The 18,469-nt window shown below is 35.3% G+C and overlaps 1 protein-coding gene across 3 annotated transcripts in view; it reads left to right on the top strand.

Annotated features, from left to right (window-relative positions):
- RNF19A (ring finger protein 19A, RBR E3 ubiquitin protein ligase) overlaps positions 1 to 18,469 on the top strand; it is a 53,604-nt gene that overhangs the window by 20,708 nt on the left and 14,427 nt on the right. For all 3 annotated transcript variants that reach the window (XM_060115831.1, XM_060115829.1, XM_060115830.1), the window contains 2 exons: positions 3,864 to 4,629; positions 16,010 to 16,218. In XM_060115831.1, coding sequence (XP_059971814.1) covers positions 3,956 to 4,629; positions 16,010 to 16,218 — 883 coding nt within the window. In that variant the 5' untranslated portion in view covers positions 3,864 to 3,955. The remainder of the gene's footprint in view (positions 1 to 3,863; positions 4,630 to 16,009; positions 16,219 to 18,469) is intronic.

The following is an 18,469-nucleotide window of genomic DNA, read 5'->3' as shown; positions in this document are numbered from 1 at the left end:
AATTCTGTAATAGCCTATAGTTTGTCATAATGTCTGAAAGACTCCCTCTAAATCTGGTGAAAATGGACTTGGCTGTTTTCAAGAGTTGTAGTAACAGAGACAAATTTAATATATATAAGTTTATAACTATTGGTTTTGTGATATATATTTCTTCTCCAGACATATCGCATTGAGTACAGAGACCCATGTCTATCTTGTTTATGGTGGTAACCTCAGGGTTTAGCACATGCTAGGCTTAGACTTTAACTTTGAAATTAAGCCAAAGTCCCCTTGATTGAGGCATTCCCAATACTGTTGAGTCACATGCTTTTAGACACCTTTCGTGGATTTTTTCTACAGGATAGTCATTAATTTATGTGGGTTTTTTTTTAAATGTCTCTCTTATCTCTATACATAGGTTTTTAAGTACTACCTCACTATAGCCCCATAGGCTGAAAATGACTATAAACTGAGGGTTTTTTTTTTTTTAATGGCACTTTTATTTTTAGTACCTAAACTAATGAAAAACAAGGAGCCTTGTTTTGGAGGCCAAGCCTATAGAATTCTGTTTTTAAGTGAAAGTGTTTAGCAGGCTCTCTTTAGAATTAGTGGTTCTTGACCAGCGTGTGCAACTAAATTACTGAGGAACATTTTCAAAATATACAAGTTCTGGACCACATCCTCAATTTGATTGGGTAGCTCTAGAGTGGAATATGTTTTTTGTTGTCGTTTGTGGGATTCAGTTAACTGTTTTTTTTTTAAACTATACACAATAGATGCTCATGGTACAATTGTAAACTATGCAGAAAGCAGAAAGTGAATACTAAAGATTATTCTCCCCAAGGTAGCCATTGTTAATGGTTTAACATTTTTCCAGAAATTGTGTAGGTACATGTAAACCTCTGTGGGTGCGTTTGTTTCCACATATGGATTCATACTATACATACTATTTTGCAGTTATTATTGTTCACTCAGTATTATGTAGCGAGATCTTTTCCTTATCATTACATGTAAATTGTGGTTGGTTCCTTTATTTTTACCAGTTCCCTGTGGGACAGAAGTTATTTCCAGGTTTTGTGTGGGGCTTGTTTGCCTTGTTTTGTTTTGTTTGCTTCTATCAACTAGGCTGCAGTGAGTTTCCTTGCACAATATTTCTTTGCACACTTGTGTCATATTTTCTGAAGGATAAATTTTACATGTAGGATTGCTGGTCAAAGAACAGTTCCATTTTGAAGTTTAATAGATAGTGCCAAATTGGTTCCCCAGAGTTGTGCTGATTTGCAGTCCTCCCAACAATATGTGAGGTGCTTCTTTCAATACACATTCACCAACTCTTTCAACCTTTGTCAGTCTAATGTGTACAGATGGTGTATCTAGTGTTTGAATTTTCATTTCTTTAGTGTTGTTGAACACTGTTTCCTATCTTCCTAATTTTTGTAATTCTTTTTCTCCAAACTGCCTCCTTATATCCTTGCTCATTTTACTACTAGGTTGTACATCTTTTTCTTACTAATGTGTAAAAGCTGTTTGTATACTAAGGAAATTTGTTCATTGTTATACATGTTTTACTAATTTATCACGTCATCCTACTTTATAGTATTTTTTGCCATATAAAAATATTAAATTTTTTAGTATTCAAATTTGTTTCTTTTCCTTTGATGCCTATTTGTTTATTTGCAGAATGTTTTAGAAAGTCTTCCTAAGTGGGATGACCGTATGTTCTAGTTTGCCCCTGTTATCCTAGTTTAAATATTAATAGCACCTCCATTCACTCTTACTAGGTTCTTTTTTAGATAATGAATTATATGGGTATCAAATTTCTAAAAGTGTGTTTTGAAAAATTCTCCAGCTGGTATTCATTAAATACCACTGGTTTAATGTTTTAAATGATAAATTCTTAGGACAGAATCCCCAAGATAGATTCCCTCTACAGTTCTGTTCATTGATACATATATTGAACCCTGGAGTACAGAAAGCATTTTGAGATGCAAGAGAAAATAATAACTATAAAGAAGAAAATATGCAGAAATTTTTAGTTCATTTACCATCACACTCTATATTTCCCTCAGAATTAAGGGAATATGCTGCAGATGATGGGAAAATATAAACTGATAGACATGAGTAAAATTTGCCTGAGTGAAATATGTGTGGATATCACCTCAGGGAGCTTGGTTGGTTTTTTTTTTGACCTTTAATTGTGGTATAACAATCACCGAGAAAAATGTATTCATCATGAGTCTGTGGGTCAGTGATATATCACAAACTGAACATAGCTTTGTAACCACTATACCTGTGCCTCTTCTTTTGTGCCTCTCCTCAAAAGGTAGCTACAGTACTGACTTATAACATCATAGATTAGCTCTGTCTGTTTTTGAACTTTATTTAAATGGAATTGTACAGTACAGATCCTTTTATGAGAGATTCATTCTTGTTTTATGAGTAGCAGTATTTTGTTCATTTTCATTGCTTTCTGGTATACCAGAATATACCAGAATGTGGAATGAATATACCACAACTTGTTTATCCATTCTACTGTTGATGGAAATGTGGGTTGTGTCCAGTGTATGGGCTTATTATAACTAGTGTTGCTGTGAATGTTGTTATGTAGATGTTTTGGTGCATGTATGCATTCATTTCTCGTGCATTCATGTATAGGAGTATAAATTGGGTAATAGAGTATCCATGTGTCCAAATTTGGTAGATACTGTTAAACAGCTTTTCAAAGTAGTTTTCTAAACTCCTACCAGCAGTCAACATCTTTGCTAACACTTGGAAATGTCAGTTGGAATTTTAGCCATTTTGCTGGGTGTGTAGTGGTCTCTCAGTGTGGCTTTAATGTGTACAACAAATGATGTTGAGCACTTTTTCATATTCTTTTGTGAAGTGCCTGTTATGTCCCTCACCCATTTTTCTATTATATTGTCTGCTTTGTCTTGTTGACATCTAAGTATTCTTTCCATATTCTGGATACTGGTCCTTTATTAGTTTTATGTGGCAAATGTCTTCTCCCACTCCCTTAATACTGTCTCTTCATTTTATTGTAGTCCAATTTAACAATCTTTCATTTTATGGCAAGTACTTTAGTATGTTTTGTTTAAGAAATCTTTTCGTTGAAATATTCTCTTCTATCAACTCCTAGAAGCGTTATGATTTTACTTTTCACATTTAGATCTATGAACCATCAATTGATTTTTATGCAGGGGGTTAGCTATAGGTTAAGTTCCTTTTCTCTTCTCAGATGGGTAACCAGTAAAACAGTACTATGTTGTTTTTGTTTTGTTTTTGACAAGGCCATTCTTAATGCTCAGCAGTGCCACTTTTGGCAATAAGTCAAGTATCCATGTGTATATGTGGGACTTTTTTCCTGGACTGTGTTCTGTTCCACTGGTCTTTGTATCCATCTTGGTGATGTACCACACTGTCTTCCTAATTACTGTAACTTTATAATGAGTCATTATATCTTGCAGGGTAAGAGCATACCCCGGCCCACCCCACACACACTTTGTTCTTCACGATCGTGTAAGCTCTACTTAGCCATTTGTATTTGCATGTCCATTTTATTGTCAATTTTTTTTAAACTCCTAAAGGCAGTGGGAATCATTGAGGTTTGAGTGTGATAAAAATCAGAAGTTTTGTACAAGATTTTAAGAATAAGGTCAGCTCAAATCTAGACTCTTAAGATTAAGTAATATCCTTGTTATATCAGCATTGGTTTTATATTCTCTTGTAGACTACTCAATAAACTGGCCTTATTTAAAAAAATCAAAACCAAAAACTAATGGTTAAAGAACATACTTATTTGAAGTTTCATAGAGGGTTTGTAAGTTTATTAAGAAACATGCAATTAAATAATCTTGGTGTTTTTGTTTTCTTTTGTTTTTCAGAACATCTGTGATAAGTCTACCATAAATTGAACTCTTTCAAGAACTCTCTGAAGGAACCAAATAGGATTTTCTTACATCATGACTTAATCTGAATGCAAGAACAAGAAACAGGTTTTATCTCTAAATATAATGAAGGGCTGTGTGTAAACACAGACCCTGACTCAATTCTAATGAGCATTTTAGACATGAGTTTACATCGGCAAATGGGTTCAGATCGAGATCTTCAGTCTTCTGCTTCATCTGTGAGCTTGCCTTCGGTCAAAAAGGCACCCAAAAAAAGAAGAATTTCAATAGGCTCTCTGTTTCGGAGGAAAAAGGATAACAAACGTAAATCAAGGGAGCTAAATGGCGGGGTGGATGGAATTGCGAGTATTGAAAGTATACATTCTGAAATGTGTACTGATAAGAACTCCATTTTCTCTACAAATACCTCCTCTGACAATGGATTAACTTCTATCAGCAAACAAGTTGGAGACTTTATAGAGTGCCCCTTGTGCCTTTTACGGCATTCTAAAGACAGGTTTCCTGAGATAATGACTTGTCATCATAGATCTTGTGTGGATTGCTTACGACAATACCTAAGGATAGAAATTTCTGAAAGTAGGGTTAATATCAGTTGCCCAGAATGTACTGAACGGTTTAATCCCCATGATATTCGCTTGATATTGAGTGATGATGTCTTGATGGAAAAATATGAAGAATTTATGCTTAGACGGTGGCTCGTTGCAGATCCTGATTGTAGGTGGTGTCCAGCTCCAGACTGTGGGTAAGAAGATTTTGTTTGATTTTTCTTGAGTTAATTTTTTTCTCTGTGGATAAAATAAGAATTTGCTGACTGTTACGCAAAAGAAAAATCTTAACATGCCAGGTAATTCATTCATTCAGTAGACAAAAATATGTTGAGTATGTACCATGTGTCAGGGACAATGTTAGATATTAAAGGCAGGAATCTTGTCTTACTCATTTTCATATTGTCTTTGCATCATATATTCACTTAAGACTGTTTTCAGAAGAAAAGGATAAGGTGGTAGAGTGCAGGATCTAGTCCTATTGATTTTCCCCATCCATTTGGAGAATTTTTATTTTGTTATAATAGATGAAATGATCAGACATTTTGTTTGTTTGCTTTTGGTGGGGGAGTCACTTGTATAAACTTAAAGACCCTTTTGAAAGGCACCTTAATGGGTGCCACAGTATGATGTGTTCATGTGTTGATGTGTTCTTGAGACACAAGATCTAGAGGTTATGTAATACTTCATTTGCCTCAAGTTTTTGAATTACAAATACCATTTTCCCAATATTTAAAGTAAAATAATTTTGCTTGTATATTTGGTTATTATGTTAACAGCAGCTCCTGTTAATAGAGTATTTACCATGTATGGTTGTCAGAACTAGAAAAAAATAGTCATATGCTTTTCACGAATAAGGAAAGCCATAAACCCTGGATGAGTTTAGCATACCATTAGTAAGCCAGAGATTATAAATAAGAGTTTGGGAAAACCCAGAACTTCCAAGATTATCTGGGTATAATCAGAGACAAGGCTGAAATGTGAGTTTGATTTATCAAATGACAATTTCAGGACTCTGTCTGATCAAATCCATTATTAAAAACTTATTGAGCAGCATATTTTCAGATTGTATTTAGTCTATGAATTCCATAATTTTAAGTGAGAAAGGTAATAGTATGTTTCTAGCCTGTGCAGGTTCCACCAGTTTTCCCAGGTATCACTAGCACTTGACTGTCCACCAGGGATTTCTGTGAAACATAAAGCATTAAAAATATTAGATTATCTAATTATTTAACATTTTATGAATTCATTAGTTGTGTGAAGGACTTGGAGGTACTGTTCAGTATCACATTTGTATTATGATCTTCTATATTGCAGGATGCTTGTACTGTAACATAAATAACAATATATTAAAGATACTATCTAAACTGGGCCAAGGTTGGCTGTGCTTCCAGGTGTATGGTAGAAGCAGACTCTGGACCTGTGAAGGGTTAAATTCTCAAGAAAAAGATGGGAAGAAAAAGGGATAATGAACAGTGCCTTTAAATAATTTGAGCTAGAGAAGAGCTTAGGTACGATTGTATCACTCTTGATCCTGTGGACCCCTGCAGAATATTTTTACTAGTGCAGGTGTGCACATTCATTAGAGTAGATTTCAAGTTGATTACAAATTTTAGGTTTAAAAAAAAAAGCCTTTTGCAAATCATTATAGCAAATATCCCTATAGCAAGAGTTCAAACAGAAGTATTTTGTATTTCATCTGGACAAAGTGTGATTTTCTAACTGTCTTTCATGGAACCCCAGGATAAGAGGTGTTTCACAAGTTCCTTTAAGCATTTAATAGCTTTAAAAGAAAATGTGTGAAAATGATGGAACAAATTAAAAGGAGGCTTTTGTGTCAGAATCTGTGAACAGGAGAGATTGAGAGAGTAAATCCAGGGGCACAAGCTTTCTGGTCACTAAATAGGTATGTTCTCTCGTGCTGGGTTGATGGATCATGTCATCATAGTGGATAATATCAACACTATGAAGCTAATAGAACACAATAGATAGGGCTGACATAGATTCTCACTTGTATAAGAACTTGATTTGGGGACTTCCCTGGTGGCGCAGTGGTTAAGAATCTGCCTGCCAACACAGGCAACACGGGTTCAATCCCTGGCCCAGGGAGATCCCACAGGCCGCGGAGCAACTAAGCCCGTGTGCCACAACTACTGAGCCTGCGCTCTAGAGCCCGTGTGCCACAGCTGCTGAAGCCTGTGCACCTAGAGCCTGTGCTCTGCAACAAAGAGAAGCCACCGCGATGAGAAGCCCGCACACTGCAACGAAGAGTAGCCCCCACTCGCCACAACTAGAGAAAGCCCGTGTGCAGCAACGAAGACCCAATGCAGCCAAAAATAAATAAATAAAATAAATACAAATAAAAAAAAAAAAAGAACTTGATATGGGGGGAAGAATGCCAAACCAACTGGGAAAGGATTGATTATTCACCATATAGAATTATTTGAGGGGAAAAAATTAGATTGTCACCACATGTAATAAATTAAAACAAAATCAAAACAGATTACAGAGGTGAGTTATATAAATAAAAGGACAAAATTAAACTAAAAGAAAATAGATTGATTAGCTCACTTACTGCTATATTATTTAGTAAAATTGAACACACATTTACCCTATAACTTAGAAGATCCACTCCTAGTTAAATGCCTCAGAGAAACTCTTCACTTGTGTGCCAGGAGACATCTAGTTAAGAGACATGTTTAAGAATGTTCATAGGGCTTCCCAGGTGGTGCAGTGCTTGAGAGCCCGCCTGCCGATGCAGGGGACGCGGGTTCGTGCCCCGGTCCGGGAAGATCCCACATGCCGCGCAGCGGCTGGGCCCATGAGCCATGGTCGCTGAGCCTGCATGTCTGGAGCCTGTGCTCCGCAACGGGAGAGGCCACAACAGTGAGAGGCCCGCATACCGCAAAAAAAAAAAAAAAAAAGAATGTTCATAATAGCAAAGAAACAAACAAAAAAGTTCATTAACAGTAAAATGGATAAATACATTTAGTTTCATGGTTACCTCTTGTGAGGAAGAAGAAGGGATGTGAACTTCAAAGGGGCAATCAAGGAACTTCTAAAGCCACAGATAAACAAGGTAACCATAGGTTCTGGTTTGCCCAAGATAGTTCCAATTGATGCTTATTGTACTGGTGTAAATTTTAATAGCATTACCTTTCTTTTTCAGTAGTTCCAGTCAGGTTGTGAATTATATGATCACCCTACTGATACTATTCTTAACTTGTGTGGTAGATTGAGGGGGTATTCATTTTATTATTCTTTATAAATCCTTTGGTATATTTGACATTTCTCAGTAAATTTAATTTTTTTTCATAATCTCATACTCTTAGGTATTTTGCACATTTTCTTATTGAGACATCATTGTTAAAAATAATATGGCTTAAGTATTCTAAGTATTTTGGAGAGGAAGACATGGATGTGAGCTCAAGTATAAAATAATCTTAAAATAATAGAAACACCTACTTTAATATATTCCTTTATTATGAAAACCACTTGATTGTTACATAAGTTTAACAGAGAATTAGTCATGATTAATTTGGCTATAAATTAATTTTTGGTTTTGGTGGTTGTTAGCCTTACGCACAAAGGACAAAGAAAACATGTCACAGAGATTAATTACTTTATGTATTTTCATTTGTATTCAATTTATGCTGGCTCACTAGATTAGTAAGAGCATATTTTATATACTTGATTACGTTATAGGTTTTATGGTTGTGTTACTTGGAAAAGATCACCCTCTGACAAAATTTATACATATGCTTTGAAAACATAGAATACTGCATAAGACCTCATTACAAATTACAATTGTACTTAGCATGAGCATGGACAGGCCTGATTTTGAATCTCTTATCCTATCATGTTTTAAGGATTGAGAAGGTTTTTAATGTTATTGCTAGCATAATTCCTAGCACACAGTAAGGTTTTTATAGTTCTTATTTATCATTCCTCATCTCCATTTCTGAAGTTTTGTTTTTTTAAATCAGACAGTTCTTCAAATATTTACTGCACCCGTGTGTGAGGTACTGGGGATTTTTAATAACTAACAAAAGATGAAAATCTCTGCCCTCTTGGAACTTATTAAAATCTTTGGATTCACAGAGAGAAATTTCTTATTTAAACTCTATTTATTACTGAAATCTGGCACAGGGGATACTGGTAAATATCTGACTGTTTGACAGTTATTCATAATGCATAGCCAGTAAGTATGTACTAGGGCCACAGGCATGCGTGTAATATTTTAATCCCTTTCATTGTACAACACACTTGAAAGACTTTTTTCCAGAAATGCTAAATGTGAAATTATGTTTTCCTCTTGCTTTTGATACTTACCAAAATGACCATTTTCTGTATCTGACACCAATTTTACTTAAACATGTAGTTTAACACACTGAGAAATATTGCCCTTAACTCAGAGTAGAAAGAAAACCTGACCTGGTTTCTATTTGAGACCTCTGAGGGTTTCTGACCTAATAGTCTTTCCACTCTTCTGAGGGCCAGGGCAGATTAAGCTTGTTTAAAGGACAGTATGTGTTTCTGAACCCCTCTTGTGAAGGGGTCTAGGAGGCCAAACGTGTGTGCTGTGATTTAACCAGGGTGAAGTTATCTGGACTGCTTCTAGAACATGCCAGTCTATACAGGTTCAGAGAAAAATCTGGCCATGGCTGAGGAAAAGAATTACAGTGAGGGACATGTAGGAGGGGAAGCATAAGACCTGTCTTGGATAAAAATATCTATTACCTCTGCCTAGGAGGCTTAGTTTGTACATTGTCTAGGCAGATAGCAAAAACCTGGCATCTTGGTTTCTGTCATCACTTGTTTCAGTTGGCTAAGACTACCCTTCTACTAGCACACATTATCCATGTCATCTCATGTGAGTGCTTCTGACTTTACTGGGGAGCTTTGAATATGCAGGAACATTTATTATACTAGAATATAGGTAATGATTTAATATCTGTGAGCCCCTCAAGAGTAAAAATAAAAAGTATTTTTTTCTTTATAACCACAGGTTAACTGCATGCTCAATAAAGAGTTATTGAATGAACAAATCTGAATATATGTCATTAATGTAAATCATATGTCTTAGGAACAGTTAATAAACCATTTTTAAGCAGTGTGCTCAACTATAATCAGGTTTGTTAAGCTTTGAGCTGATTTACTGACATTTAAATGGCTCTAAATAATAACTTACTCTGGTGGAAGATACTGTTCATAATGGATACTGTTCATAATGGAGTGGCACCATAGGCTTAGGAACTAAGGAACATGTATTTTTAGAATTTTATTCTATCTATATGACTCTCATTCCCATCCTCCAAAGAAGGGTTTTAGCCATAACTTGCCCGTCTTTTGACATGCTGGAAATGCTTTTATAGGCTAACCTTTTAGAGCAGAGAGCAGGTCCAACTTTGATTTTCTCCCGAGGAAACAAGTACATGTGTCTGAGAAAACAAGAACCGAGTTGATACATAAGACCCAGGAGACATATCAGCTTTCTTTTACTAATTAGCTAAAGAAGTTAGCTTTAGATATGCATCCCAAATGGCCTAACACTCCACCCTGAAATTAGACAGACTTCTGCAAATAATCTGGGCGGTTCTCTACAACCGTGGACCTCCCCTCCCCTACAGCATGTACTGGAAAGCAGAACAGAAAGCATCCTCTCTAGGAAAGGAGATCCTGAAAGGGGGAACCAGGAGATGAGCCTCACTTTGTCTAGACCGTCTCTCAAATATATTAAGTCACTCCTTTTCCACAGAATAATAGTAACTTCTTGCTAATGGAATCATGAGCCTATTGATTTGAATATAAAACTTGACTTTTCCCCTTAACTGGATCAAGTAATTTTGGTATTTCTGATTATATTTTCTTTGTTCTTTAAAGGCTGTGTTAAAGCTTTGTGCTTTTGGGGGAAAAGTTATCTTGGATTCCTGGATAATCTTTCTTTTCTTTTTTCTCATTTTTTAATTAAAATTATTATTGGGCTTCCCTGGTGGTGCAGTGGTTGGGAGTCCGCCTGCCGATGCAGAGGACACAGGTTCGTGCCCTGGTCCGCGAGGATCCCACATGCCACGGAGGGGCTGGGCCCATGGGCCATGGATGCTGGGCCTGCGCGTCCGGAGCCTGTGCTCCGCAACGGGAGAGGCCACAGCAGTGAGAGGCCCGCGTACCAAAAAAAAAAAAAAAATTTTTTTTATTGAGACTATTATATCTTTCTTAGGATTCCATTTCATGTTTGGTGTAGTTTGTTCTTCTTACTTGTTCCTTCAGGAGGAATTTGCTCTAGGCAGAGTATACGACCCTAGTTGGTATTCCTACCTCCTCAGTGCTAATTTGTGGAACTCTAGTACTGTGAAACACTCCCAGGAAATACATGTCATGGTCAAATAAATTTGGAAAATAATGTTTACTATATATGTACATTACTGGTATGTTAAAAATTATTTTAGCAAATCCTATAGTAAAAAAACAAACAAAAAAGTACTTTAATTTTGCTTAGCATGTCCCTAACTTGACCATTGAGTTCTTTCTTAGTATGTTTCACCTATTAACAATCCAACAAATAGAAAATATTTCTGGAAAAACTGCCCTGTTTCAGTCTCTTTCTGTCTTTCCCACTTTCTTCCTTTCCCTCCACTGCTGCTAAGTAGAAAGGTTTAAACATTTCAAGTAACTAGAGATCTTCAGCTGAAAAATAGAGACAGAAAGTAAGACCTGAGTTAAATAAGGGATCATAGAAGGAAATGGAACTATCTTCTGAACCAAGATTTGTGTACTGTTTAAGCCAGAGATGTTTAGTTAGCCAACTAGTATTATTCAGTTATTTCTGTGACCTTCTACTGAGCCTGTTATTTTCTCAAATAATACCTAATGCATTAGAGCATTGAAATTTTTCTTTAAAGCAAATATTTTGTATTTAATTTAGTTTTACCATTTGCTTCCATTATAATTTGAGATTTATAATTTCCAGTGGAAAATAAGTTTGGCTCTCACACAATGAAAATCATCTTCAAGAGTCCTGGCATTCTGTTTTCAAAATATGTGAATGCTAGGTACATTTAATTGCTCAATATATTATATAATAGAATGTGCTTAACACAGTTACTAAGATTGAATGTGTATGAAAACGGAACACTTACATAGTAAACTCTCAATAATTGTTAGCATAAGAAAAAAGTTCTAGAAAAAATACCCTAACTTCTATAGTTATCAAAATTCACAGTCATGAAAATATTTGGTTAGTATTGTTAAAGATAATCCTGTTTTTCTTTGGAATTTGCTTAGATTGAATGGGACTTAAATGTTTAGCTCTGGAGTAGGACATCTTAGCTTTTCTATTTAAAAAAATACTGCAGAGTAGCATAAAACAAGTTTGATGTACTTTATCTCTAACATTTGAGTACATATGATGTGCTTGTAAACTAATTCTCTCTTTTCCTTCCCTCTCTCCTCTCTCTTTCTCTCCTCTCTCTTTCTCTCTCCTCTCTTTCTCTCCCTCCCTCCCTACACACACACACATTGTTTTATTTAAACAACATAACTTTTTGTTATTACTAATTTTTAAAATTTTTAATTTATTATTTTTGGCCGCGTTGGGTCTTCGTTGCTGCACGCGGGCTTCCTCTAGTTGCGGTGAGCAGGGGCTACTCTTCGTTGTGGTGTGCGGGCTTCTCATTGTGGTGGCTTTTCGTGTTGAGGAGCACGGTCTCTAGGCGCGTGGGCTTCAGTAGTTGTGGCTCGCGGGCTCTAGAGCGCAGGCTCAGTAGTTGTGGCGCACGGGCTTAGTTGCTCCGCGTCATGTGGGATCTTCCTGGACCAGGGCTCGAACCTGTGTCCCCTGCATTGGCAGGCGGATTCTTAACCACTGTGCCACCAGGGAAGCCCTATTACGTCCTAACTTTTGAGATACATCAAAACCTACGTTTTCACAAAAGCCAAGTGGCCAGATGTTTAATCAGTATTCAAGGTCAAAGTCAAATATCACCAGTGATGAACTTTTGAGATACAGGAATAAATATAAAATTTTATTTTAAGAATTAATTTTTAAAAATTAGCCATCATATTAAATGTTTGACATCATGATGCGGGAATGGTAATTAACTAATTAGCTAACATGTCAGCTGTTAGTTTGCTCCCGGTAATTACACTGCATATTTTAAAAATTCTAAATAGATATCTATAAGCAGTCATTTTCAACAAGCTTAAGTCTCTAGACTCAAAACTTTAAGTAATTTTCATCTTAAAGCAGTTTATAAAGCTCTTTGGAAATCTGATTATTGAGAAGAAAATATGAGTCCTCAGTTTTTTCACCATAACCCTTCATGTTTTTCTGAATATTTTGCCAAATTTTGGAACTTGAGAAATTTTGAAATGGCAAAATTGACATTCTGCTTTTAATTCTTCTTGTCAAGATGTGAAGAATTCCCTAAAAGGGCTTTTTCTTGAAAGGCTATCTCTAGATAACCTAAATCACTAACTAGAAATTAAGTCAGTTCTTAAAAGTTTTGCTTAGTGATATACTAGTACACTGAACAGCCTCTACAAAGGTTAGAATTACGATATAGCCAAATTTCTGCTAATCTACCTCATATTTTTATAAATATTTGTTTTCTCAGAAAGGATATTTTCTTCCTAGATTTATCTAGTTAAAGCAATCTCGATGTTCATATTTACTGTAAATCTGTTTCCCTATTTAATTATTTGAAAGTTCTTAAGCTTGTGTCTAAATTTGGCTTTCACAATCATCACTAAGAATTACTGCATTTTATTCTTGCAGCATGGTGTACATTTATACTTCAGTTGTCAAGTAAGATTTCACCATATAAAGCAGTAAGATTTTTACTTTATGTCTAGAAAGGCTATCGGTGTTTATTTTAAAATGAATATTCAGATATTAATATTCAGTCTAAATGACATACATTATTTAAAAAGATGTAGAAATGTCATGGTCATTAATCAAGCATAAATGCAGAGGTACTAGAAATGTCACTGAAGCAGTCATTTGCTTATTTGGCCTTCTAAAGGTCAAGGCCAAAGCTGAAGCTGTTTTTGGCTGAATACTGAGGCTAAGCCAAACTTTAGTGAATCCCTATTTTATGTTTGGGAAAACTTAGTTGTAGGGAGATTGTGTAACTTACATAAAATTATACAGGTAATAAGTGGTAGAAGTGGAGTTTGGTAGTCTGAACTTTTCTTCTGCTTTTATAAATTGTGACTGACTTAAAAAAATAGATGGTCTTAACATAGTCCCCTACACACACACGGGTTTCCCCATTCTGTCTCTCGCCTTCCCTCCTTTTTTCAAGAAAAAGTAGGATAGAGAAGAGGTTCAGAAGAGAATGCCATTTCCTTTTCACTGAAATTACTACTGTTATAAAGACTGCTTTAGATTATAACTTGGGAGAAAATAAAGAGTCTTTCAAGAATTGTTTTCTTTTTATTGAGACTGCAATGAATAAGCTGTCAGGGAAATGGAACTTTTCTAGATTACCCTGTGTTGGTTTAAATTGCCTTTAATTCAGTCGTGTTTGAACACATTTATGATAGACAATGGTAATTGGAAAATGGCCTATCAAAAATAAATTGGAATTTCATATGTAAAATTTAAGTTTAAAGGGTGAGATACTAAGGAAGCAAGAGGTCCAAAAATTGGAGAAACTTCCTTACTCTTAACATTTTGCACAATTTAATAGATTATCTTGAAATTCAATAAAAATCTCTGTTACAACTATTATTTAAATTTTATTCCAGTAAGAAGAGGAGCCCTGAAAAACTCCCCTAAATTTCTAGGCAAAATGTTTGATATTTACAAAAGCCTCTTATGCATAGATGACTTGTTTGTGTCTCTTTCAAACACTAGGCTTTTTTAATTGAAAGTTTTATTGAGATGATTGTAGATTTATGTGTAGTTGTAAAAAATAATACAGAGATATTCTGTATATATCCTTCAAACAGTTTTCCTCCGTGGTACCATTTTGCAAGGCTATAAAGCAATATCACAACTAGGATATCGATATTGATACAATCTACCTATCTTATTCAGACTTCCCCAGTTTTACCTGTATTTATTTTTGTGTGTGTATTTATATACCATTTTATCACCTGTAGGTTTGTGTATCCATATCCACCACCATAGTCAAGGTACTGAGCAATTCCATCACAACAAATATCCCTCATATTGCTCTTTTTAAATACATCCCTCGCTCCTGCCTGCACCTTGACCCCACCCCATTCCTAACTGCTGGCCACCACTGATCTGTTTTCCATTTCTAAAATTTTGTCTTTTCAAAAATGTTATATAAATAGAATTATAGGGCTTCCCTGGTGGTGCAGCGGTTGAGAGTCCGCCTGCCAATGCAGGGGACATGGGTTCGTGCCACGGTCTGGGAGGATCCCACATGCCGCGGAGCGGCTGGGCCCGTGAGCCATTTCCGCTGAGCCTGTGTGTCCGGAGCCTGTGCTCCGCAACGGGAGAGGCCACAACAGTGAGAGGCCCACGTACCGCAAAAAAAAAAAAAAAAAAAAAGAATCATAAAGTATGAGACTGACTTTTTTCACTCAGCATAATACCCCAGAGATTCATCCAAGTTGTTAAGTTTGTCAGTAGTTCCTTTTTGTTGTTGAGTAGTACGCATGGTATATATGCATCATAATTTGTTTAACCATTCACCTGTTGAAGAAGAACATCTGGGCTGTTTCCAGTTTTGGGGCTATTACAAATAAAGCTGCTGTAAACATTGGTATACAGGCTTTTGTGTAAACATAAGTTTTCATTTCTCTGGGATAAATGAGTGCCCAGAATTTATTTTAAGTCAGAAATTCTTAAAGTGCCAAAAATATTAACTCAGAAAACAGATATTAGTCACAAATCTGCTGTTCTCAGGTTTTTTTTCTGAAGCAAAATAACAAATTTCCTGATGGAAAACTAAAGTTTGTATACCTTTTATTAGGAGATTGGCATCAAAGACAACTTCTGCCATGCATCTTAAAAACAAAAATATGAGAATTTATGCATAAACACAAGATATTCACAAAATGTATGAATTGGCCTCATTTACCATTAACTGATAGGTAGAGCTGATCCATAGTCATTATAATTTTAAATAGGTAATTTTTTTATCTTTCTGATTTTAGCATTAACAAGTAGTTGTAAAAATTAGAAATATGTAAGTATATAAAGAAGAAAAAACCCTAATACCAGGGAAACTACTGTTAAGACTTTTGGTATATTTCTTTTTAGTCTTTTCTATGTGCATATAATACTAACTTAATAGAATTTTTATAAAATTAGGACTAGGCTATATATACAGTTTGGTGTCCTAGTTAAAAGTTGAAAGTTAAGTTGAAAATTAAACTTTAATAATTTTTTTAGGCATTTATGTGTCTTCATTTGTGAACTATTTATTTTTTCCCCATTTTTATATTGATGAGATAGATAGTTTTAGGGTTTATGACTGTTAGCTCATGCATAAATAGAAAACTTTTTCAGGAATAGCATATAAATTGGATAGTATTTTTACTTAATGAGTATCTCTTATTTTACATCACATTTTAAATCTTTTTTCTTGTTCTTTAAAGGTATGCTGTGATAGCATTTGGATGTGCTAGCTGTCCAAAATTAACTTGTGGGCGAGAAGGCTGTGGAACAGAGTTTTGCTACCACTGTAAACAGATTTGGCACCCCAATCAGACCTGTGATGCTGCTCGACAGGAGAGAGCCCAGAGTTTACGTCTGAGAACTATACGTTCTTCGTCCATTAGTTATAGTCAAGAGTCTGGAGCAGCAGGTATTTACATCTAACTTCTTTTAGTAAATATTTGACACATATAGAACACCAGTTATTTTAATTTAAAAATGCAATATTCAGTCCCTGTATCCTTTCAGTTTTCAAAAGTGTTTTACGTGTTAGCATTTCTGTCCCAGAAGCACTCATTCTTTCTGTAGAAGAAAATGGTATTGAGTTGGAAAGATTTTATTGTCCAAAAAAAAGGAAGAAAGGAAGTGGCAGTGATGATTTATATAACTGATAGCTGAAGATGGTCTGAAACTGATGTTTATAAAGGTGTTTTATGCAAAGCTTAGCAACTATTTTAAAAAAATATATTAATTTTGAATATATTACCCTTAGAGATTATTTCTCATTGTATAAATATCACCCAGTTACAGATTTAAAACAGTATTTATTTTTGGAACCCTTTTCATTTACATGTTTTGTGAAATACAATTTTTATTTACAGATATTACCAATTCCAGGATCAGGGATTCAGAATCATACCTTAGTGAGGAGTACACTAAGAACTTTGTGTCTTTGGCTAGGAATTTAAAAATTACTTGGAGGGGCTTCCCTGGTGGCGCAGTGGTAGAGAGTCCGCCTGCCAATGCAGGGGACACGGGTTCGTGCCCCAGTCCGGGAGGATCCCACATGCCGCGGAGCGGCTGGGCCCGTGAGCCATGGCCGCTGAGCCTGTGTGTCCGGAGCCTGTGCTCCGCAACGGGAGAGGCCACAACAGTGAGAGGCCCATGTACCGCAAAAAAAAAAAAAAAAAAATTACTTGGAGATCTATACATGAGCAAGCATATACATCTCATAAATCTTAAAAAATTTTTTAAAAGTCTGACCATCTTAATGTTCTTTGAATAAAAATTCAAAAAAACTAATATTTCACATTCATAGAATTTTCACTGTTTATTGGAACTTCAGTCATTTTTAGAAAAATATTAACTTTTTTCATTGATTATAAAAGGAAAAAACTTGGAAAATACAGAAATTTATCAAGAAAATAATTTACATTCCTACCAGCAGTGTATTAAAATAGTCATGTACTTTATGCTACTAGAAAAAAAAGTCTTAATACTTAAAGTTGAATTTAAAATTAAATAAACTTTAAATTCAACACTTAATATTTTATACAATGGACATGGATTTTCTTGCTTGTTCACTGATTGACTTGTTTTATTTCCTTTCCTAAAGATTTGGGGTAGAACTCCAAAGGTATTAATAATAATCTGTAGGTATTGGTTCAGAAGCAATTCAGAGAGGACCTGAGTATACCTAAACTGTCCTCTGTAGAGTCAGCTATAGCTATTAAGTGGTCCCCTTGGAAATGATATCCCTCTTCTCTAAGTGGGGATGGATATTTATCGCTTACAGGACACACAGACATATAGAGTAGGAGAGTGGACTCTGGAATCATCGTCTAGATTCGAATTCCAGCTTCTTCACTTATTCTCTGTGTGACTCTGAGCAAGTTATTTGCCTCATCTATAAGCTAAAGATACTAATAATACTTAAGTCCATAGGTTGAAACATTTCCTGGCTCATAGTAAGTGCTCTGGCTATATGAGATAGGGAAACTTAGAGAAACCACAGTCCCCTGCTAGAGATTTGCATATATCTGAACCATCATTAAAGAAAAAAAAAAAGAAAAGAAATGACTAAGAGATGACTTTTGTTATTAATTTTAAAGTAAACATCATGATTTAGTCACATCCCAATGAATGTTGGTCTTCCTTATAGTCCTCGTGGGGGATTTTATGTTTATTTAGCAGTGCTGTCCTGGAATGCCTTACTGGTCATAACCCTTATACATTCACTTAAAATTATCCCTTTAATGTGAGTTTGATTTCTGGGGATAACCAAAAGTTCCTTTGCAGCTAAGTTTAACACCTAGTGTAACATACCAAGTTGAATCACTGGTTTGGTATGGATCCAAAGTAAGATGTGCTGATATGATCATGAGTGTGACTTTTTATATATATAAAGTAGCTTTGAAAGTAATTATGAAAGAAAAACTTCCAAATGATTTGGGTTAAATAGTAGCATTGCTGGAATAGCCTCCCTCCCAAGGTGATTATTTTAAAAAATAAACTTCATTTGGAATTTTTCCATGTTGATTTAAAAATCTTATCTCATTTTTCTGAAAATATAAGGTACATGCATTTCCACCTACAGTGTTCCAAAAATAAAGGCTCTCAGAACAAAAGTTTAGTGGTAGTTTCCTTGATGTAATCTATAAAAAAATTAAAACCTTGAACTT

Source organism: Mesoplodon densirostris, chromosome 13 (genome assembly GCF_025265405.1).
Source record: "Mesoplodon densirostris isolate mMesDen1 chromosome 13, mMesDen1 primary haplotype, whole genome shotgun sequence".
NCBI classification, from domain to species: Eukaryota; Metazoa; Chordata; class Mammalia; order Artiodactyla; family Ziphiidae; genus Mesoplodon; species Mesoplodon densirostris.
This window is presented reverse-complemented; position numbering and strand designations above follow the sequence as displayed.